Source organism: Melospiza melodia, chromosome 5, assembly GCF_035770615.1.
Source record: "Melospiza melodia melodia isolate bMelMel2 chromosome 5, bMelMel2.pri, whole genome shotgun sequence".
NCBI classification, from domain to species: domain Eukaryota; kingdom Metazoa; phylum Chordata; class Aves; order Passeriformes; family Passerellidae; genus Melospiza; species Melospiza melodia.
The window spans coordinates 33,462,670-33,486,135 of NC_086198.1; the positions used below are offsets into that span (position 1 = coordinate 33,462,670).

Here is a 23,466-nt window from a genome sequence, read left to right on the forward strand (position 1 = left end):
AAATCTATGAATTGGTGTTCGTAATGTTATTTCTTCTGCCTTCTATTTAAATATGAGCAGAAGAAGTATATTTACATAAATAAAATACTAAAACTAGTTTCAAAAGGTCATGCTGTGTGCTGCAGTGCATTGTGGTCACCTTGCATAATGAATGAGGCTCAGCCAAAACAGTTGGACTACGAAAACAGTAGAGGAATGTTTAAATTTCCAGTATGGCAAGATAATGTTACTATATACCAGTTTTGAAAGTCTGGGTGTATGAGATACATGTTGTAATCAAACTCATCCTGAGAGGTTGCTGTCAGAGGTAGTTTAAGCCAAGTTCCAGTGATTTTTGTCTTTCCAGCTCGTGTGCTTGTTGGAGGTTGTCTCGTGGGTTTCTATTCAGGATAATTGACCAGAGTGGGTTCAGTGCTTACCTTTTGTGTTGAGGGAGAGTTGAATCTCTTCAGGCACTTGAGCTTCCTGTGGTGTCTTTGAGATTCTGCTGTATGACAATATGTCTTCACTTCTACATTTAAACTCATGGTGTTGCTAACATCTTTTTTTTTTTTCCTGTCAATGGAAAGAATTTTTAAACACAAGAAGCTCAATAAACAGGATTCATTAAAATATTAGTACATTTTCTAAAATCTGTATGTGTACTGATGCTTCATTTCAGGCATGCATGAACACTTCCACTCTATAAATTTTTTGAAAAAACTTATTTTGTTTTTCAACAGAGGTGTTATGAACATAAGCAGTATAGAAATGGGCTGAAGTTCTGTAAACAGATCCTTTCCAATCCCAAGTTTGCAGAACATGGAGGTAAGTGTTCAAATGGCATGTGCTCTCTTTTTCACTGTACTTTACAGTAATTATTTTAATTTTTTTAACCTTTCACTGTTAACTTTTTGCCCATAAAGCAGTAAGAGCATCCAGGAACGTGTATTAAGCACTTACTGTTGGTAAGATTTGTCATTTTAAAGACTTATCTTACCAGTAGTCAGAGCTTCCCATTCTTTATCATTCAAGTCTAAGATTCATGGAGCAAGTTTCCTAATACAAGTATGCATTAATAAAATCACTTTTCATGGGAAATCGATATTCACTCACATAAAAGTGACAAACAAAAGGAAGAGGCTGAATATTGTTTAGTATTCTGTCAGCTGTGGGATGCCAGTTTTCTGAAGGAATAGTCGTATTTTAAAAAAAGAAAAAGGTATTTATTCCTTCACTGTATTTTTAGTCAGCTCTTGCCACTTAGTGAAAGTCTCTTTGCACTGTTCAGAAATGGCTTTGTGGGTTTTTTGCAACTACTGTGGTATGGGTAGATGTGTAGAAATATCACCATTGTGAATAAAAAAATCTCCAGAAGCTTGTAGAACAGACAGGTTTAAAATAAAGCATTCCTTCATCTTTTCATGGAAGTAATATAAAAGGTTTATTGCTGTGTATGATATACTTAAGTGAATAATCTGACAGTAGAGTTTTCCATGTGAGAAAAGAATGAATTCTTGATAGTGAGAACTGAATCTAAATTTGCATTTATACTATGTTTAGGGCTGCTATATGGAGCTTAAAACCCATGAAAATGAATAACTGAATCACCCATGAAATGAATAAAGAATTAAACAACTTAATCTTTTTCTTTCTTAGAAACCTTGGCAATGAAAGGACTGACACTGAACTGTCTAGGGAAGAAAGAGGAGGCTTATGAACTTGTGCGCAGAGGCCTGAGGAATGACCTGAAGAGTCATGTCTGTATCCTTTGTGAAACAGGGCTTTTGCTGGTCAAATGAAAAATTGAAAAGCTTCATTTCTGCATATGCTTCATTCATAGAATAGCAATAAAAGCCAGTTTAAAGTTCAGATTGGAAGTGCAGAATTTTCAATTTCCAATAAATGTTTTGTCTAAACTCTCCAAAGTGCAAATGCTTTGCAGTCCTTACACTCCCAGTTAGCTTACATATTATTCTGGCATGAAATGTGTGTTTTTTATCATTAATCTGCAACTGTAAACCCATGGTGGGCATTTAAGCATGTGATTTGCTTTGGAAGCATGAGTGGTTGCCATTACATTGTTAAAAGAATACTGGTACACTTAGAGTTCAGGAAGTATCAGCACTTCAGCTGTCTAAAATTGTGTTTGAGTAAGCCTAAGAGTGTTTTCAGAGATCCTGTTACTTTATTTCCTCCCCCAGTGTGTGAAAAGTAACGTTTACAGCATATTGTACAGATTGTATACATATAACTGGCAAAGTCCTGACAAAAGGAATTGTACTGTTCCTGTCCATTTACAAAACAGCTTGAGAGCTTGTTGCCAGCTGTTCTGTCCCTGCCCCGTTGGAGCTCATTTGTCCCTGCTCAAATTCAGAGGAAGCCTTAACAGAGTTTTCCAGGTTGGCACGTCTATGGCCTTCTTCAGAGGTCAGACAAGAAGTATGATGAAGCTATCAAATGCTACAGAAATGCACTGAAATGGGACAAAGACAATCTTCAAATCCTGAGAGACCTTTCTCTGCTACAGATTCAAATGAGGGATCTTGAAGGGTACAGGGTGAGTATGCATGCTGCATTTAATGATCATCTGGGGAACTGCAGCAAAGGGGGCAGATTGATTAATGACACTTTAAGAAAAAATAGTTAGGTCCAGAGGGTTAAAACTGTATGCCACTCTTTCACTTCATAAAGTAAAAGCAGATGTGCTACTGGGCAATTTCTATAAAATACAAAGATTTAATGGCAAATTAAATTATGCATTTTCAGCTCAGTGCAGAATTGTTTGCCTTGTGGAGGTTTTTTTTTGGTGCTGTATAACCCAGCTGTAGGCAATCTCCAGTCTTGTTCTTTTCTTGAGAGGATTCCTGTAGGTAAGAGGCAATGTGTTCAGAACTTGACTTTTATTCAGGCGAAGGAGCTTGTATTTTTTAGTAACTTTGTACTATATATCCCTCCACCTTTATATCACTGGCCCCCTGTTTTCTCTTAGCAGTAGGTAATAACTGAAAAAGCAGTGTACTGCTTGAAAGATCATATTTGGTTCCTTGCCAGCTTGGGCATTAGTGAGTGACTGCTCAATTTTTTTGTCAGGTTTTCAACTTTTTAGGTTTCCCCTGCACCTCCAGAAGTTGTGTTATTTAAAACACATTAGTTGGTCTCTTCATGTAATACTTCCTTTTCAAATTAGGGTAACATTAGTTATAGCCAGGAGAAAATTCTGTGCTCAGAGTTGTGTGGAACCATGAGCTAGCACAGGTCCTCAGAGAACTTATTCCTCAGTCAGGACAATTCTTAATCACTGATTTTTTCATAGTAATTTTTTTCATTTAGAAACTTGGTTCTGCTCTTGCCAAGACAAGATAGCTAGAACTTAGTGTAGGTGCCAAAATGCACATTTGCAAAATGTGTTTGCAAATTTCTATTTTCTTGGCTTCTGGATAAATGTGAATGCAAATTTTGTAATCTCTAAACATACAAGTAACACATGGTTGCCAAATGCATTAAGGATTAAATGTTAGGATGCTTAGAAGTCAGTAGTTCATGGCTAATCATATGCTGGTCTCTGAAGAAATGTGAATTTGCTCTCAAAACTGGGAATTAGATTGTGTTTTGATCGGTTTTTTTTTTTCCTTTCCTTTAAATTCCAGCCTCCACTTCGTGAAAATATTTTGAGTGATCACCATTCTATTGAAACAGCTGTAACTAGTTTTCATTCTTTGTTAATCCCTACTTTTGACAGTTTAGACATTTCTCAATGGGAAGTAACTTTTTTCCTTTAAGTTATTTGAAAATGCCTTTCAGCAGTCTATAACAAAACAAGTTGTAGCATTAAAATTGCGTGATACCAAGCAAATCTGTTGTCTTTTCCAGCTGTGATTATCCTCTTGCCAAAGAACAGGGATGTGTTTGCGTCACCTGTGTTGCCTAAGAACACTTCCAATTATTTAAATACATATGTACTTTCAAGGTTAATGTGAAACACTGGTAAATGTTCCTGCAATTCAAACCAAGTATCCTCAATTATGTTCTGTTCATAAGTGGTTAGACAGGAAAAGCATGTGTGTCATGCATTAACAAAATTAGTCTGACTCATCAGGATTTGGTTGGACATGTTACTTTGTGAAGGCTTACTTTTTTATTCAGTGAGCACCATTGCAATTCAAAGTTCATTCTTTCTCTGGTTAATAAAATGCATATACAAAACTATTTCGCAGTGACTTCTTAAATACTAGAATATTGAAGACAGGATCTTGCCTAAAGGATTCTGCAGAGTATCAGAGTAAAATCAGCAGCTCCTTTTTTGCAGGAAACAAGATACCAGTTGCTTCAGCTCCGACCCGCACAGCGAGCATCATGGATCGGTTATGCCATCGCTTACCATTTGCTGGAAGACTACGAAATGGCAGCAAAAATTTTAGAGGAATTTAGGAAGACACAGCAGGTAAGAGGAGAACATGAAATTGCTATATGGAGTGCTGCGGAAGCCAAAAATAAAACATTCCTTTCATGATGAGAAAACTTCATGCATGACTAAACTTTGTTTAGTCAAATGAATTTGATCCCAAAGTTTAGAGTTAGAAGGCTGATCTATGTCCTGTGTCTGGCTTTCCTGTGTAGACATCACCTGACAAAGTGGACTATGAGTACAGTGAGCTGCTGCTCTATCAAAACCAAGTCCTCCGGGAAGCAGGGCTTTTTAAAGAAGCCTTGGAGCATCTTTGTACCTATGAAAAGCAGATCTGTGATAAACTGGCTGTTGAAGAAACTAAAGGTAATCACTTTCTGAACATACATTTAAACACATAGCATACAGTGGGATGTCTGTACTGTCAGGTTTTCCCATCTTTTGGAGCTCAGATTTGTTTTTAGCTTAATTTATTTAATTTTGATGTTATGTAGGACTGCTTGTCTCACAGCTTATTCAGTCCCTGTCATGCTCTTGTCCCAAGCTGGTAACTCATCAGTGAGGTACAGACGTGCTGTTCTGAAACTTTTAAGCAGCCAGGTGTTTCAGACAGGAGATCCTAAACTGATGTGCTGAAGGTCTGTGTGAGTGTACCCTGTGCTGTTACAGCTTTGATAGTGGCCCTGTCAAGGATAGCACGTGCTGCAAAGGAAGAATCATCTTTGGTACAGCAGAAGGCTTTTAAATGTCCCCAGTCACCCTTGCAGCATGTAGAAATTGGCTCTTCAGTGAGGCTGGGGGAGCTTCTGTTGTACTATTAAAAAACCTGGTGTATAATACTGTAACAGATCAGTACAGTATTGTAGCTTATATTCCACACATGGAATTGCAGAGTGATACAAGTTCACTCTAGCAGCTCTCTTAACAGGTGCTCTTCCTTAAAGCATGCTTTCTTCCTTTTCTGCTTGATGCTTGTACAGTCTCTCTGTGAAACTGCCCATCTATTGAAGGTGCTGCTTTCTCTCGGCTCACACTGGAATCTGTTTAGATGATTGCTTAAAGAGAAGAAATCCTTTTACCCTAGTTTGTTCATGTAGATGGTGTAGCAAGTTCTTATTTCTGGTAATAGTAATCTCACTGTCTTGCAAAGGAACCTAGGAATTGAGCAGTGACAGTAATGGTAGGTGTGGTGTTTCCTCAAGGAAGTTGATTGCAGATGATTCTTCATGGTAGCTGAATATCTTACTTGGTTTGCATATGAAAGGAGATGGATATAGAGACTACAATATCACAGATCATTTTTGAAACACAATGGTGGGACTTTTGGGGGTAGGAGTGGGGTTTATTTTGACTTTATTTTTTTACCTGAAGGATCTTTTGACATACTTTATGTTCTGTGTTGATGTATTATGCGACATAGTTAGTGTTTGAAGGTCCAAAGTCTGGGATGAAAATAAGTTTTGCAAATAGGACTCTATTAACAATAAACCTGAGACCAAAACACAAAACCTCCTTAGGAAGTTACCAGACAAAAGGATGGAAATACTCTTTGCAGGCTGTGTGCTTTCAGCAGGGTACAAGTGATTAATTTTTTGGGCACAGCTCCCATTGTGTTGTTTGGACTGGCTTGGCTGCTGTGTATTCTCTATTGTAATAAATGAATGTGTGCACATTTTAAACACACATGCAAAAGCCTCTGTGGATGAAGTACAGCAGAAAAACTCTCAAACTTGTGCTGATATTTGCTGGTCTTAGATAGGAAAAAAATTAACTTTCACCTCAGAGAAAGAATTTAAGGTTTATTTTCCCAATTCTGTCATTCTCAGTGAGTTAACTTTTTCCTGGGCACTAGATTCTGTGCGTAGTCCTCAAGTTACTGTAACTGTGTAAAGCAGCATCTCTTGACAAAATTGCATGTTAATTGTGTGACATAGGGAAGAAGAAAGGTAAATTTGCATTTTCCTCTTTTAAACTGGGTTAAAAAAATCTTGCTTTAGTCTAGACTTGTATTGTTCACCTCTGGTGTGTAATCTGTTCATGCCTTAACATTTGCCAATAGCAAAGCTTTGTTAAATAGTTTTCCATTGTGAAACAGGAAATCTACTCCTGTTGCAGTTCCAGCACTAACAAAGATGCTTATACAATTGTTAGAGCTAATCTTTATCAATTTAAATTTGTATTGAAGTATCGTGAAAAGGAAACTTATTGGCATAATCTTGAAAATTCATCCATCTAATCAATGGCTTGATTAAAAACACCTAAGTTAGTTTCATGAAATACCAGATTGAAGAACCATTCTCTTACTTGCAGCTCTGCAGTTTGTTTGGTTTTCAAGATGCTGCATACATCAAATACCATGTGCTGCTTTTAATTGCCTTCTGCAGTAAAAACTGCACTTAAAGTAACCAGTCACTTCAGTAAGTGAGGAAAAAAACCCAAATCATAGGCATTTTGCATTAAATTTTCAAGTAAGTTTCAGGAATTATGGGCCAAGTTGTAAAAATCGTACTTTAACTGCAGCTATTGTCAAAGTAAAAGCATATCTGTCAGCTAGTTTGTAATGCTATATGTAGTGCTTATTTTTTCTATGAAATTAGAATCTGGATGGAGCTAAGGATTATCCAGTCTTTTAGTGTAGAGGGATAAATGTTACACTGCTTTTACAATTTAAACCATCTTGTTCTTCACACAGGAGAACTCCTGCTTCAGCTTGGCAGACTTGAAGAGGCAGTTGATGTCTACAAGGGACTGCAAGAAAGAAATCCTGAAAACTGGGCTTATTACAAAGGCTTAGAAAAGGCACTTAAGCCAGGTAATGATTTGATATCTTGTAGTAAATAAGCTTTTTCTATATATTTAAAATTACTTCGTGTATGAAAAGCTTGTATTGCTTTAAATACTAAAACTATTATTTTTAAAGTCCCCATTTAAATTTTGCTTTTTAGTCAGCGTGTGTACATACTGTCATAATGTTGGGGTTTCTTAAGAAAGACAGGAAATATCTCCTGCATTGTTGTTACCCTGCCTTATCCAAAATCATAGAATCATAAAATTGCAATACTCTTTGTGTGTGGTTGAAAGAATAGAATTATTTCTTAGATGACAGTTTTAATTTTGAATTTTTTACTGCTTCTGTTATCTTAATGTTATGTTGTAGCTAATAAAACTGAATGGCCTTCTTTGAAGGTTTTAGACAGCAATAAAGCAGGGGCTGTTTTTAAGATGAGAGATAAGCAGTTAGTATTCTAGTGCTGGAAGAGGAATTAGCAGATACTGTGTACCTTGGAGTCATTCAATTCATTATTTTTAATAAGAATAAGGAGGAAATTCTGTTCTTTAGGAAGCCATTATATATATTATATTATAGTTGTTATATATTCTGATTCCTTTTTTAGTCAGATATAAATCACTTTCCCCTTTTCCTTCTTGCCTGAATGGAAGGGGAAAGTAAACTGTAAAATTCTCTTCCAGCTAATATGATGGAGAGACTAAAGATCTATGAGGAGGCCTGGACTAAATACCCAAGGGGACTAGTTCCAAGGAGATTACCATTAAACTTTTTGTCTGGTAAGTGCATGTTTTGCTGAGCAGGTAGTGATCAACACTTGTGTTTCTTAGATTCTGATTTAAAGGTATAAACAACCTGCAATTGACGAGTAATGTCTGGTAAAACAAAATCAACAGGTCTTTTTCCTCTCAAGGTGAAAAGTTCAAGGAATGTCTGGACAAGTTCTTAAGGATGAATTTCAGCAAAGGTTGTCCACCAGTCTTCAACACTTTGAGGTCATTATATAAAGACAAAGAGAAGGTAAGTGTTCTAACCAGTTTTTGTGTTCTACCTCATAACTGTAGTGTATTGAAGAGATGAAGGAAACCATTTTTCCTCAGTGTTCTCTCCATGAGCACTGCCTTACATGACCTGATACAGTGGAGAGAACAAAGTAGTATGTATGTGGGCATACGTGTGCCAAGTTGGTAAATGTAAAAAACTTAAAATTTAGTAATTTTAAGCTGTGTAAGTGTTCACCAAGGGAGGCCTGGTTAAAAATAAAGTGAGATTGAGTACATTCTCAGAAGTAATGTAATTCAGGATATTGCAGAGTTTTCTTACCAAAATAACTAGTTTGGGTAACACCAAGTAGCTCAAGTTGAAATAAAATACTATCTGGCCTACAGATTATTTTTCCTGTGTCTCGTCTTGTACGTGTAGGTGGCAATCATAGAAGAGCTCGTGATAGGTTATGAAACCTCTCTAAGAAGCTGCAGGTTATTTAACCCAAATGGTGAGTGCTGAGACTGTTGGGCTTCATGGAAGTAGTGCCTGTTTGTAAGCACTGTGTGTCCATTCAGAGGTGGGGAAATGGGAGTGAAGAAACAAAGGGGATGTGGGGTTTTTGTTTTTCCCCTAATGCAGAACCATAGCTGTCAAATAGAAAGTCTCTATTCAAAATGTAGTCACTTGCTCTAAACTTTTTTCCTGGATCCGTGAATTTAGTCGTGTCTTTGCAGACTTGAGTTCAAGTTGCTATTTTCAAGGTTTGAGTTTATCACTGTTCAGAAAACTGAAGTTTGACAGCTGTGTCAAATCTGTTACTACAGAAATGCCAAACAAAAGGCAATATAATGATAGTACAATCTTCAAGGAAAAGTGTAGTTTTGGAGCTTTGGTTGGGGACTATGTTTTGTGTTCCTGGAGGTTTTGCATATCTGACTGCCCTAAGCAAATAGTTGGAACAGAGTGCACCTGCTTTTGACCCCCAACTCCCTTTTCCTTAAAACCACAGAAGGAGAAGGATATACCTAGGTCTTGGATGGACTTAAAAGCTCATGTACGTACCTAGAGCCAGTAGTTTGAAAGCTCTCCTAGGTCTGATAGAGAGACAGAATTAATTTCAGTGGCTGTGCTTAGAGCATTTTGCTTCTGGTATGTTGTTTTAGTAATAAACTGAACAAACAACCCCTCTCCATTTTGCTCCTGCCAGATGATGGTAAAGAAGAACCTCCAACCACTTTACTCTGGGTCCAGTATTACTTGGCTCAGCATTATGATAAAATTGGACTGCCATCCCTGGCTCTAGAATATATAAATGCTGCTATAGAAAGTACTCCCACTTTGATAGAACTCTTCCTTGTGAAGGCAAAAATCTATAAGGTAAGTTTGGCTTTATTCTCAGTGACCAAAGGTGATTTGTTTGTTAGGAATTGTAGTGAGTTTCTAGGTAAGGGTATTGTTAAGCTATTTGAGATGGGGTTTTCTGCTGCATATGAAAAAGCCACTATGTAGGTTTCTAACTCAGTAAAGGAGAAATGTGAATTCTTAGTTTAAAAATCACACTGATAAATTAAATTGAGTCTTTCATTTGTTCTTACCCCCTGTTTTTGTAGCTGCTTAAAACAATTTCTCAGGGTGCACTGTGATACTGTGTCAGAATGGGATTATCCAAACTGATTCTTTAAGCATTTTCAGGAAAAACATTCAGTGCTAGAAGACCAGTAATTCCATAATGAGGAAAGGTATTTAAAAGTCTAAAGAAAAACCTATTTATATCAAGCAGTGAGTAGATAAAACATGCGTGTTTTACAATTACTCAATCAACTTAAATTTCTATCTTTATAGCATGCTGGAAATATTAAAGAAGCTGCAAGGTGGATGGATGAAGCTCAGGCTTTGGACACAGCAGACAGATTTATCAACTCCAAATGTGCAAAATATATGTTGAAAGCAAACTCCATTAAAGAAGCTGAAGAAATGTGTTCTAAGTTTACACGGGTTTGTTGCACTTTTCTAGAAGTCTTTGGAATACTGTGGGCCTAATCTCTTGTGGAATAACTTTTTTTAACTTTGCAGTCAGCCTCACTATCATATTTAAATTCTGTTTCAGAGCACCTTTGGTTGCTTGCTTCAGTTGTGGTAGTCCGTAGCAGGGTTTGAATTAATCTTGGATAAGCATGATGCCATAGGAATAAGTGAAAACTCTATAAAGCTTTGGTTTGGTTATTTTTGCTAGGTAGGAAAAATACAGCATGAATGTTGGGTTATGGAAATGGCATGATTTCATGCGTCACTTTTTGTCCCTGCTGTAGCCCCATTCGGATAGGTTTGATGGTCACACATAGTTACTTTTTAAAATGTACTACTTTGGTATTATTCTTTCATAACTGCAAGTCAAAACAGCTCAGTGAAGTCTCTCCAGACTATTTGTCAAATTACAGTTTTGGAATACTGGCAGGGTCATTTGTGTGTTGTCTGTGGGAGACAGGCAACAAGCTGTTGGGATCTACCTGCAAAAGTCAAGCCTTTTCTGTTTGTTTGTTCCATTTTCTCCTCTCTTAAAGAGCAGGAGAAACCTGGAATGCAAGGTAAGTTGAAGGGAGAGAAGAGGGAATGGTATTTATGAAGGAAACCTGAAGGATGTTGTGAAATGAAGGCCATGTGGAGGCAGACATGAGGGGAGAGAAAGTTCTGTTTTATGTATGCTCAGTAGCTCCATGTGGGAGTTTTGATGCAAACCCATTATGAATTTAGGTTAATTTGACCTCCCTCAATGCCTTAAGCAGCTCTAAGATGATGTTAAAAGGAAGCATGCCAGTTACCCAAAACTGAACTTGAAAAATACTGAAAGAAATTGATGAAGTTGCTCTTTACATTCTTATTTATTTCTATTTGATCTTATGTCTAGTGCTCAAATACAGGCTTCTTAATTTAAAAAAACCAAAAGTAATTAGAGGAGTCCTAGATTAAGCATACAGAAAATAGGACTGATACTTTTCCTCATTTTCAGTTGCCTAAATCAGGCTGTTTTGAACACTGCCTTTCTCTTTCATTGCTAAGTTCTATGGGTCTGTGCAAGTATATATAAATACCGATTTGAAAGACAACTGTAATCCCATTTTTTGGACCAGAAGGTGTCAGACTAGTGTTCCTTTTGCCATGCCTTACTCTCTAGTACTGATTGCATTAGAAATAATCATCTACTACTGCTACTACTGTGAGGATGCTTAGCTCAATCAGCAGTTCTCTGAAAGATGCACATGGCAGTTTTAGTTGAGGGGGAAGAAAGTCCTGCAGGTGTTAGTGTCTTGTTGTGGGCTGGAACTTTTCTGTCATTTTTTCCATGCTGTTTGTATTTTTATATTAATCAACAAAGCTAGTCAATTTTAACTGTGGCATTTCCAACTTTGAAGACTCCAGTTCTGAGATTTAACGTTCATTTTCTTTAACTGTGCTTTTAATGAGGGCAAGATAAAAGAAATAGCAGCTGATGACTCCTATGAGATTTATTTTCTGTATAATGCTGTTCTTGTTTTTAGGAAGGAACCTCGGCAGTAGAGAACCTTAATGAAATGCAGTGCATGTGGTTTCAGACAGAATGTGCACAGGCCTACAAGACAATGAACAAATTTGGAGAAGCACTTAAGAAATGCCATGAAATTGAGAGAGTACGTATTCAGCTCAATGGCTTAGATTGGAAAACACTGGTTTAAGTTTACTGTGCTGCTATGTCACTTTTCTGAGCAGTAAGGGTGCATTTCATGTAGCTTCAGGAGGGATTTCATATTGATTACTGGCAAGATTATATAGTTGCATTTCCTCCTAAAAGTGCCATTGTAAACTGTGTTTTATGAAAAGATTTTATAAAGTTACTTAAAGATCCAGACAAGAGGAGAAAACTGTCAAGAATAATCTTAGTTCTGGCAGTGTACATAAGAAATGGGTATTTAGATACAAACGAAGAGTATGTGCACTCTAAGTCCAAAAATAAGTGGATGAGCTGACAAGCCCATCCTTGAGTAAAGGACAGATCTCAGTTACGATTAAGGCACTGTTTTAGAGCTACACAATAAATGTTTAAAATATTACCAAAAATATTAACTGTCTTCTCCTTTTAAAAAAAGCTACAGTTTAAAATAAGCCATTGCAAAAATAAAGACTTCTTAAAGTAGAAATTTTATTTAAAAGGGGGAACACTTGCACATTAAATGTTGATATCCATAGTGAGGCAAACAACAAAATTTGGATGCACAGCTTTAAAAAGAAGCAGGTATGAATTTGGGGTTTTTTAAAGCACACTAAAGTCTAGAGAAAAGACCCGACAGCTGAGGGTGTAAAAGTGGTGCTGAAAGAGCAGAACTTAGTAGGAAGCTGTGCCTCTTTGCAAATAGAGAGGCATTACGGGATTTCAGCACTGCTGGTCTTCTGCAGGGAGGACTCAGCTCTGGAACATTCTGATTTGAAAAAAGTGATGTAAAATTTTCAAAGTAACCTGGTCTCGTGAAAGGTGTCCCTGCCTGTGGCAGAGGGTTGGAAACAGATGACCTTCAAGGTCCCTTCCAATCCACACCAGTTTGTGATTTGCCAGGATTGTGTTTTATTTGCACAAATCCTTTAAATAAATTAGTGTAAGATTTTTTTGTATAAGAAACTATTAGTCTTATAAATTGTCTAAGGTACCAGAAGAGGTCAGCAAATGAAGTGATAACTTAAGCCACCAAAAAGAATATTTCTAAGCATTTAAGTCACTGTGTTTAATTTATTTATTGGATTAATTGAAGGTGTAGCAAAGTTCAACCACAAGATAAGCAAATATGTTGAATTCAGAAACCATGAACAAAGCTTTTGTAAGAAAAAGCAGTGCCTTCTAAATCTTTTAGAGGGGCCAATTATGCAAAGGGGCCAGTCTAGTTGATGAAATGTGTTCTGGTTTTCAGAAGCATTTTTATCTCATACTTTGCACCTAAAGGATCTAAACTGTCTCAGAAAAAGTGGGGAAGCTGATCTCATGATTTAATAGCTGATTCATGGCTGGGGAAACAGAGTAGGAGCAAATAATCAGCTCTTGCAAGAAAAGGAGTTTATCATGGAGATTACTAGGGCGTCTCTATAGAGTTTTCATTATTCCATCAATACATGATCACAGAAACAGACTGACAGCTGCAAGGACAACACCTGCTCTGTCTCAGTACTAAATGATTAAGCAGCCCATGAAATATAATGTTCAACAGTGTAGTCAGTGACAAATTCTCTGCCTATGCATAAGTAGTAAAAGGTCCTACAATATTGCTACTCAGGAATCCTAAAAACTATTAAAGATAATGTTGCAAAAACTTACGTGCAGGTGTGGAGCAGCAGTGGAAAGGACATGTGAGGAATTAAAACTTGAGAAGTAGTGCTTTTCTTCCATTATGTAAATCTGTCACAGTGTTCACATCTGAGTCACACATCTTAAAAATGTGCTAGTAAGTCACCAGCTGGGGTAGCTTCCAAAGGAAGAGACCTCAATTAGCTTGTTGTGCTTACTCTTCTATCCTGAGCTTTGACAAACTAAGCTGAGTTTAGGGTAAAGTTCCTAAACTTCAGGAAGTTCCTAAACTAAGCTGAGTTTAGGGTAAAGTTATATGAGATGTTAAGTACTTGGAGAAGTTCCAGACGGGAATGACTTTTTTACTGCTTCTTAAACAAAGACAAAGGGACATTAGATGGTGTGGAAAGCAGAGCTTGAACAAAAGAAAGCACTTTCTCACGTCTGATTTAAGAGTGAGATTCATTGCCATAGTATTTAGTAGAAATCAGAATTAATTTTTTTGAATAAAAAAAACCAGAGCAGTTCAAGGAAGAAAAACTCCTCAAATGATGTTTAAGTGCAGCAACTTTAAAACATTTGTCTGTTAAACTGGAAATTCTCAGAGGTAGTTACTTGTAAGACACTGAAATTGATGTATTTTTGTTCTGGGCTAAGATGCCTTCTGTTGTTCTCATTGTGACTTTATTTTTGGAGGGTTTTGTTAACGTTTGTAATAGTTAGGTTGTATTTGTCAAACAGTAGGCTTTTATTAAATTATTATTTTGAAAGTCCAGGTTAGTATCTCATTGTTAATATTTGCTAACGAATGTTATGTTACATTGTGACAGCACTTTGTAGAAATCACGGATGACCAGTTCGACTTCCACACCTACTGCATGAGGAAGATCACCCTCAGGTCTTATGTGGATTTATTAAAACTAGAAGATGTGCTTCGACAACACCCCTTCTACTTCAAAGCAGCACGCATTGCCATAGAGATCTACTTGAAACTTCATGATAATCCCCTAACAGATGAGAATAAAGAGCATGAGGCTGACACAGGTATTCAACTCTCAGGGTTTATTCATCGTGCAGTTTCACTAATTAGTGGGTATTTTAGGTAGGTCTGTGATAGCAAAAAACAAAGTAGGCAAATTGCAGCTTGGACTGCGTGGTAAAGTAGATGTTCTGCTGGAAATTAAACTGATGTCTGCTTTATTGTGGTTATTGCAAAGCAATGATGGGTTTGTAGTGAGAGTTGTAGTTCTTAAGTAAAAATATTTGTGTTACAGAATGACTGCAAAAACATGAATTCTTATGTTGGTTGGTCCATGGAATAGGAGATTGAAGCAGATGTGCTTGGTAGTAACTTCTCTAAGTGTTTTATCAGTGTGCAGAAATTTCACTTGGTAGCAACTTAAATTTTATCATCTCTTGGTTCTGATGTAAAAATCATGTTTAAATAATCTATTTTTTTTCCCTCACGTTTCTGATTTGAGAGCAGCTTTAGCAGTTATGGCTTGGGGCATCTCAAATGGTACTAACAGAGGATCGTTCATGAGAGGATCCTTTAAGAGGAATTTGTAAAGTTTTAGTACTTTTCATCTCATTATACTGTTATTTTAATTTCTGTCCCTTGATTCCACTAAGGAATTTGTGGATTATGAAGCATCAGCATAGACTATGAAACAACCTATCCATAGTAAATAAGCTTTTACAAAGGTGATGAGAGCACTGCTTGTTAGTAGATGTAGTTTAAAACAGGTGATGCTGTCTGACATCTGCTTGATGCTGTTAATTGTGAGACATCAGTGTTGTGTGGTTTTGTCCTTTGTGTGTGTACAGCAAACATGTCTGACAAGGAGCTAAAGAAGCTACGAAATAAGCAGAGAAGAGCCCAGAAGAAAGCACAACTGGAGGAGGAGAAGAAAAATGCTGAGAAGGAGAAGCAACAGAGGAATCAGAAAAAGAAGAAGGATGATGACGATGAAGAAATTGGAGGACCGAAAGAGGAACTGATCCCTGAGAAACTGGCAAAGGTGCTTACCAATGTAATAATAAAGTCTTAGGAATTTCTAGAAAAATTGCAGTAAGCACACACAAAACTTAAAAGCCATTCAAATAACTTGTAAATTTTTTTTGGATGGCATCTCTTCACAGGCAGTGTTTTAAAAATAATTCCTTTCTAGGGCTAGTTGGTTAGATACAGTGTCAGTAGTGTGGAAATTGCAGTTTTTGTGCCTAGTTCTCAAAGGCCATAATTGAAGTCATAAACATTTGCTACATGTGGAATTATCTCCGTATGTTCTGCTGCACTACCTTGTTGATTGTGCCCTATTTCTAGCTGGTTGTGTGGAAGTCTTTCTATCCTGTCTGTAAGGTGATTATTATTCATTCTTTTATGCCCCCTGATATGCTTTTCTGTTTCATTTCTTTATTCTGTTCACATAGTCTGTCAAAGAGGAGACACTGAAGCACTGAATGCTTTAACGAGATTTGTTTGCACAAACAAACAAATGTTTTGAACAAAACAAGTTTTGAAACAAACATGTTTTGAATGGGGGGAAAAAGGAATAAAGAAGCTGTAGTAGTAAATAGTAGACTAGACTGAGATGTATTTAGAGATCTGGATTAAGAACTATAGAGAGCTATAAAAGGGAGGTGACTCAGAAGACTCTTCCTTTGGCAGAAGTTATGTCTGTAAGGAGCAGGAAAGCACTCAAAAAATGTAAGGGAAAGATAAGAAAATTATAGAGACTGGAAAAATTGCTTACAGCAATAGTAGTATAGATTGTAAGTCTTAATAGATCCAGTATTCTGGATCTATATTCATACTGTTCACACTGAAGTGAGTTGTATTTGCTCTTGAAGGGATATTTGAAAGTTGAGTCAGTGAACTTCACTCTGTAGCCAAGAAACAAGTGACTTAAACTTGACTAGTTATTAAGAATATTGCTGGTATTTCCATTGTAGTTCACTGGTTGCAAGAAGCAGAACTAACTGCAATGCTAGTCAAGATGGAAATGCAGCAGCATTTATTGAAATTGAGTTCTGTAGTACAGAGATGTCATGGGGTACCCATGAAAAATCTAGCCAGTCCCCAAGATTACAAGGAACAGTTGCAGCTGTGTAATGCATTTCTTTGGCAAATCTAGCTATGTCTGTAATATACAGATGTGAATATAATATGATTCCAAATTCTGTATCACAGTATTGTATTGTGATATTGGCTGGGACTGTCACTGTGACCTGGCAGCTTTTAGGACCCTGTCTGAAGCTCACATGAGCAGGATGTCATGGGTGTTCATCAGTCGTTTACCTCAGGCCCATGTATGTAGTTTGGTGTGGGCAGCCACACTGCCCTTTCCAGTGCAGGTTCAGCTCCAGGGGTGTTCACCACGGCGTGTGACAGAAGGAAAAGAATTGTATCTCTGTAGCAGAACGTGCTTTGTAGCCATCAGAAAGCAAATATTTTGGACTTCTTAGTCTGTGTTTAGACATTGAGTAAAAGCTGCAGAATTTGTAACAGAAGAGATTCTAAGCATCTTCTGCACTGCCTTAGGAGAGTAACTCTCTGATGTGACTCAGCAATAGCTGGGTTTTGTTGTTGTACTTACTAGGTTTCAACTTTGACTTAGGTGTGTCACTTCCTTGAATCTGTAGGTTGAAGCACCTTTGGAAGAAGCCATTAAATTTTTAACACCCTTGAAGAATTTAGTGAAGAACAAAATAGAGACTCATCTTTTTGCCTTTGAGATTTATTTTCGAAAAGGTAAGTGAGAGCACTTAATGAAGGCAAGCAATTTGTGAATGGTAAAGGTGTATATTGGAACTTAAGCAGCAAGTACTGATGAGGTGTGAGGAGCCCATCCCTGTCATGGCACAGAACTTTTCACTGGACTCCAGCAATGAGCAGTATGTGCAAACCAGAGTTTGAACATTTGGTGATTATTTTATTATCCACTTAATTCACTGGTTAAACAGATGCATGTTATTAAAAATGGCTTTTTCAGCACACTCAGCTGTAAATTCTTTTGATCATTCTGATTTCAAACACTAAATACTCTTGTAACACAGTGCAGTGGTTTCCTGCCACAGGTTTTTGAACACTTGTCAACACTTGGTTTTTCTTTCCAGAGAAGTTCCTTCTGATGCTTCAGTCTGTGAAGAGAGCCTTTGCCATTGATTCCAGTCATCCTTGGCTCCACGAGTGCATGATTCATCTCTTCAGCAGTGGTATGTGTCTGTTTGGTAGGACTCCACCTGTGCACACTGCCAGGTGATGCCAAACCTGGTTTTTAGCACAATTAATTCAAAATATTTAAAGCATGTATTAGGAAACTGATTCATGCTAAAATTCAAGTATGGTTATTATGATTGCATCTGGATTTAGGAGTCATTCCAGTATTGTTAAGAGTTTTTGAGACTGTGAGCAGTATGTGAAGCCTGAGAGAGAGAGAGACAGTGAAGAAATGGAAATTGCAGAGTGAGGAATGGGACTTTTCTGCTGACAGCCTGTGTCAGCATGCAAGGAGAGGGCTTAGAATTCTGTCCTTACTGGTGAAAGTTGGAAGAATTCTCTCCCTGCCCCAAAGGTCACCCTTTCTGATGGAGGCTGCAGAGTAGTCTCATTTAGGAACAGACCTGTATGACCTCAGCCTCTGAGCCTAATAGGTTTTAATTAGTAAGGGGGGGAGAGTATATTAATGTAAAAAAGCTCTGACTTTTTCTAGGCATCAGGTAAGTGCCACAGTTAAGCTTCTTCTAATACATCCAGTATTTACCTGATCTAATTTCATGCACCTTCCTTTGAGATACTTTCCAATTATATTAATAATGTAAACATGAAAAATGCTAAAATAAAAACATAAATTGTATTTTGTTGTGATTACCTGTGCTCACCTCAACTTTTTTTTCCAACAGTATCTGAAAGTAAGGATCTGCCTGATGCTGTTAGAACAGTGTTAAACCAAGAAATGAATCGGCTTTTTGGAGCAACTAATCCAAAGAACTTCAATGAAGCTTTCCTTAAAAGGAACTATGACTCACTGCCACATAGGTTATCAGGTACTTTGCCCTTTTCCTTGTTCTGCCTGGTACATTTTCTGTGCTTCTCTGGCAGTGGTATCTCAGTATCAGCCCCAGTGATGTAACAATCACTCCTTTCCTCTGGAGTGCTTTCTTCTCTGTTTGTGTTTTTCTGACAACATGATTGCCAGGTTGTCTGTGGTTTTCCTGAATTTTCTCTTTGTGCTGCTGGAGTGGGAATGTGGGGACCTCTGCCCTGTTGTTTCTAATGTGTGCAGAATGTTTGTTTTAGTGCTTTGTTTGGAGCTTCCCTTCTACCTGCGTAGGTATCATGCTTTATGCTCCAAGCTGGTTCCATTTGGAACTACTGCTGGAGAGTTCAGTCCCCCCTCTTCCTCATGTTATCCCTATTTTATGTTTGTGTGTAAGATGATTTTGGTCATCCACTGGGTGATGAATCTTTCTTTCCCTCCTGTAGCTGCCAAAATGATGTACTACTTAGATCCTTCCAGTCAGAAAAGGGCAGTGGAACTGGCAATGACCCTGGATGAATCCCTTATTAACAGAAATCTTCAGGTAACATATTTATAAATTGTAGACAACTTCTGATGTATCTGTGGAAGCTTTAAGCAAAATTTGGAGGTAAGAGGAGGCTGAAGTCATTGTTGTGCCTTATCATAACACACAAGAAGGTTGAGTTGTGAAAGAAAGGGATGTCAGGTTCATCTGAACTGAAATATTTAATATCCTTTTTGCACACTTAAATTAATTTAGTTTTGTGATAATAGGAAAATAGCAGCAGTGCAAGCCATATTATTGCTACAGGTAATGGGAAAATGTATTAAACTTGAGAGAATTCACAGGGCAAAAGAAAAGGTAGTAGTTTGTCTGAGCTTTGGCTGCCACACAGGCAACTGCTCACAAGAAAAGGAGTGGCACGGACTCTGGGAAGGCTTTCCATGGCCAGCTTCCTGCAAGCTGTGGGAATTACCGTAGGTTTAATAAAAGCTGCATGTGCCCAGTTATGCCTTAGCATGTAGTTAAGTGAAAAGCTCACCAGTGAGTCTTTGCTTCATTCTGGTGGTCATGGAATAATCTCCCTTTGACACTGCCTTTAGCATTTTTCATAAACTTGTCTTGTTTGGGTATTGGTTTTTGGATGATTTGAGTTTTCTTTCTGTTTGAGTGGTCTCAAAGAGTTTAATCTAGATTATAAGTAGATTTAGCAAACAAAAATTAATTTGCCTTCTATTTGCTGGGTTTTGCCTGTGAGTGGAATTCTGGGAATTGGACGGGGGAAAGATGAAGTGTGACCAAAACTGCTTGGTTGTTCTGGAGCTGCAAACTTGGCAAGACTAGAAAAGAAGCTTTTACCAGCTCAGCAGCGCATAAATGCATTCCTGTGCAGTGCATTGTGATACAACTGAAAATGTTGACTTTAAGCATGTTTGGTGCCAACATGAAGGAAGAGTTGGACTTCTTCTGAACTTCTAGATGAGAAATTAAAAGTGCCCTAAAAGTGGAGGAGGATCTAAAGGAGTCTAGGTGTTTGTTGAAAGGCATTTTTGTGTGCGAAGAGATCAAATTTATTACATTTCATTGTATAAAGACCAGGTGTCTCAGGGCACGCTGCAGCTGTAAAACCAGGTATATTTCACCTTTGGTGGATGCCAGTGCTACAGAGAGCAAAACGGGTCCTTGAGGAGAGCTCCACAACCCTTCAGCAGGAGGACAGAGCAGTTAATCCCAGTCCACAGAACAAACAAAAACTGTACTAAATGTCAGAGGAGCAGGAGAAGGCTGCCTGGCTGTGCTAATGCCTGCACACAGCCATGGGCAGGTGTTAAATGCTGTCAGGCTTTAGTGGAGCTCACTAGGTTGGTTTCTCATGGTTGGAATGCAGGCTGCAAAAAGTTACACAGGAAATCTCCTTTTTCTCTTCTAAATCATTAACTAAAATCTGAAAAATGTGGTAATACCAGAGTAATTTGATGCGATTGAAAGGTATATTATGTGTTGCTGCAAGGGTCAGTGTGTCCCGGGAATGGTGGGGTTCTTGGTTGTCAGTTAGCAAGAATGGGTTTTTCTTAGGAAAATAAGAAACAGGTGACAAATTAGTATTTCATTTTACAGTCAATATTTCTAGCTGTGTTTTAGATCCCTTTTTAAAGTGCATTCTTTCAAATCAGACTACACTGGTATTTCATGCTGCGTTTAGTTAGAATGTCATTTGATGAAAGGTGTGTGGCCTTTTGAGCAGGTCTGTGTCAGAAATACTGTTTCAAATGTGTCTTGGGAAATTGTTCTTATCTGAGAGAGCAGAACTGCTCTTTGAAACTTGTGAGTGTTCAGCTGAATGTTTAAGAAGCCATAACACTTGTTTATTTTTCTCTTTAATTAGACTTGTATGGAGGTATTAGAAGCTTTATGTGACGGTAGCCTTGGAGACTGTAAAGAAGCATCTGAAACTTACAGAGCAAATTGTCATAAGCTTTTCCCTTATGCTTTGGCTTTCATGCCCCCTGGATATGAAGAGGATATGAAGATCACAGTTAATGGAGATAGTTCTGCAGAACCTGAAGAACTGGCCAATGAAATATGAACAACTTTATTGCAAAAAAATGACGTTGGACCATATCTGGTGTATAATATTTTTGTCACGCACCTGCTGAATTGTTCTAACTTACACAAAGAACAGAAGGAAAAAAAACCCCGTTGCCTTCAAATAGTTTTACTTTTTTTTTTATCCTGCTGACAAAGTATATATATAAAATATCTAACATATTACTGGTTATAGGTTGTTTGGTTTCTTAAAAATTAAAAGCTGCTAAAATTGAAAAAAAAGGAAAAAATAAGCAACCCTTTTCCTCACCTACCCACCCATGTTTTTAAACTAATTTATATGAGACCTGGAGGTGTATAGCCCTCAGAGCAGGTGTGTGGCAGAAATATTAAATTTAAATTTGTCTTGTGAGATTACTGTTATCTCAGACAGCGAAACTGCTGTTTTAGCACTGGATTCTTTCACTGAGCACAAAGAGTTGATGGGGCTTTAGCATCTGACTGATTTTGATACGGGGGATGATTGTGTCCATAGGAAGTATGCAATGTGAATCAGAATATAGAGAGAAACCCACAACGTACTTGTTACATTGGGGTGCTTGGACATACGGATATCAGCCAGAATTAAGAAACATAGTGTGTTCAATAAGCTTGTTGTGTCTCTGAAATTCACTGTACACGATCAGTTCGGTGTTCTTGCACCACAGTTTTTACCTGAAGGAAGGAACCAGTTACAATGGTCTCTCTTGGAATTAAACTCGGGGTGGGGAGGGGAGAATCAGCATTGCTGTTGTTGAGATGAACCTATCGGCATAGATTGGCCAAACTTTTTAAAACTGTAATGCAAGAACCAAATAAAATTATGCACTGTGATGTGGCACCAATTAGAAAGATCGCATGCATTTTTCACGTAGAGTGAAAACAAAATGAGAACATACTATGGCTTGAAGTTGTAAAGAGGAAAACTCCTGACTACCATTTTGACTGATCAAGAGACTAATAGATTAAAACCTCAGCAGGCCTTGTTCACGTTATGCAGAAAAAAAAAAAAGTGCTGCAGTTTAGATACCTCTGGAACTTTTCCACAGTGTCACAGGTTTGTAATACTTGAAGCCCTACATTTCTAAGAATATATTTCTTGCTCAGTTGTTTCAGGCAAGCCCAAGACTTTGTAACTTTTAAGGGGCCCAAGATTTTTTTTTCAATAACAGACCAGCTTCTTATTCCTGCAGTTACAGATGTAATTTCCTTTGTCAAACATAAGGTACCAAATATAATGCAATAAAACGTTTTGAAAAACACCTGTGTGAATATTCCAACCGATCTATGTTGTACTTGGACAGTGAATGGGTTTGCTGGAGTGCAGCTCAGGGCTGCCTCATTGTGCTGTCCAGTCATGCTAACAGTGTCACTGCTGATGATGGGTGGTCATTGAGTATAAAGTGCAAATGCATTCTGTGTAAATACTGAATGTCTGGGAAGTCCTATAACAAAATGCTTTGCTACTCGGCTTCTAAGTTCCACCAGTGTTTCCAAGTCAAGCTTCAGTCTACAAGTCTACTGTGTTAATAATATAGATAAGTACTCAAATGTTTTCTTTTGTAGGCTCATCATATAAAACAGAGCAGAAATAAACTACAGCTTACAAAGTGAGTGCCTTCTTTGCTGCAGGAGTTCAGTTACAGAGTATCTGTTTTGTGGATACACAGCCTTCCTCTTCCACATAGTGGAATTCAGTGATTGACATGTACAGTTAAGAGATCCTGGAGGACTTGCTGGGGTTTGTAGATTCCTAAGTGTCAGAACAACAGGCTTTTCTTCATTGTGTCTTCATCTCCCCTTCTTTTCATGGCTAGCCTATCCTGGTGTATGTTTGCAGTATAGTTCCCATCACAAGTGTGGGTTGCTGTATTTGTATATTTACCTGCTGGGCTTTTAGGGACTGGAATACCAACAGAGCCTTTAACTGACTCGAGTATTGATGTCTTGATCTCAGTGGTTTCTGCAGCCTGAGGTACTTGGACTGCATGTCTTCTGCAACTCCTGGAGATGGTTCAGTCTTGCCTACACAAGCTGTGAGATTTTGGCCTTGCCTCTTGAGTATTGCTGCCCATTTCTCGGCTGCTGGAGGCAGATGAGTGCTCACTCGTAACAGATTGTGAATTGCATCAAGCAAATGCTTTTTTTTCCAGATACTGGGGGTTTTGGGCGCTGCCTATAAATGGGATTATTTCTTTTACTTTTTCAATGCCTGTTTTTGGGTTGAAATGGATGAACTAAACTGGAAGTTACTCGTTGTCTTTAATTGTGCAAATGGGGAAAAGGATGCTTCAGTGGGCCTTCCAGAAGTCCTCATCTACACATCTATTTTGATTTTCCCAAAGACACTTCATAGCTTTGCTGAAAGGCATGCACACTGCTTCAGAG

At 37.8% G+C, this 23,466-nt stretch overlaps 1 protein-coding gene across 1 annotated transcript in view; it reads left to right on the forward strand.

The window, feature by feature from the left end:
* The window catches only part of NAA15 (N-alpha-acetyltransferase 15, NatA auxiliary subunit), a 35,020-nt gene extending 12,680 nt beyond the window's left edge, over window positions 1-22,340 (forward strand). The window contains exons 2-20 of the mRNA XM_063156962.1: window positions 723-807; window positions 1,639-1,743; window positions 2,382-2,539; window positions 4,289-4,423; window positions 4,600-4,753; window positions 7,080-7,199; window positions 7,859-7,954; window positions 8,089-8,195; window positions 8,598-8,670; window positions 9,370-9,539; window positions 10,005-10,157; window positions 11,699-11,827; window positions 14,298-14,511; window positions 15,295-15,488; window positions 17,113-17,221; window positions 17,587-17,685; window positions 18,373-18,516; window positions 18,956-19,053; window positions 20,879-22,340. Of these exons, the coding sequence (XP_063013032.1) occupies window positions 723-807; window positions 1,639-1,743; window positions 2,382-2,539; window positions 4,289-4,423; window positions 4,600-4,753; window positions 7,080-7,199; window positions 7,859-7,954; window positions 8,089-8,195; window positions 8,598-8,670; window positions 9,370-9,539; window positions 10,005-10,157; window positions 11,699-11,827; window positions 14,298-14,511; window positions 15,295-15,488; window positions 17,113-17,221; window positions 17,587-17,685; window positions 18,373-18,516; window positions 18,956-19,053; window positions 20,879-21,079 (2,544 nt within the window). The 3' untranslated portion in view covers window positions 21,080-22,340. The remainder of the gene's footprint in view (window positions 1-722; window positions 808-1,638; window positions 1,744-2,381; window positions 2,540-4,288; window positions 4,424-4,599; window positions 4,754-7,079; window positions 7,200-7,858; window positions 7,955-8,088; window positions 8,196-8,597; window positions 8,671-9,369; window positions 9,540-10,004; window positions 10,158-11,698; window positions 11,828-14,297; window positions 14,512-15,294; window positions 15,489-17,112; window positions 17,222-17,586; window positions 17,686-18,372; window positions 18,517-18,955; window positions 19,054-20,878) is intronic.
* The last annotated feature ends 1,126 nt before the right edge of the window (window positions 22,341-23,466 follow it).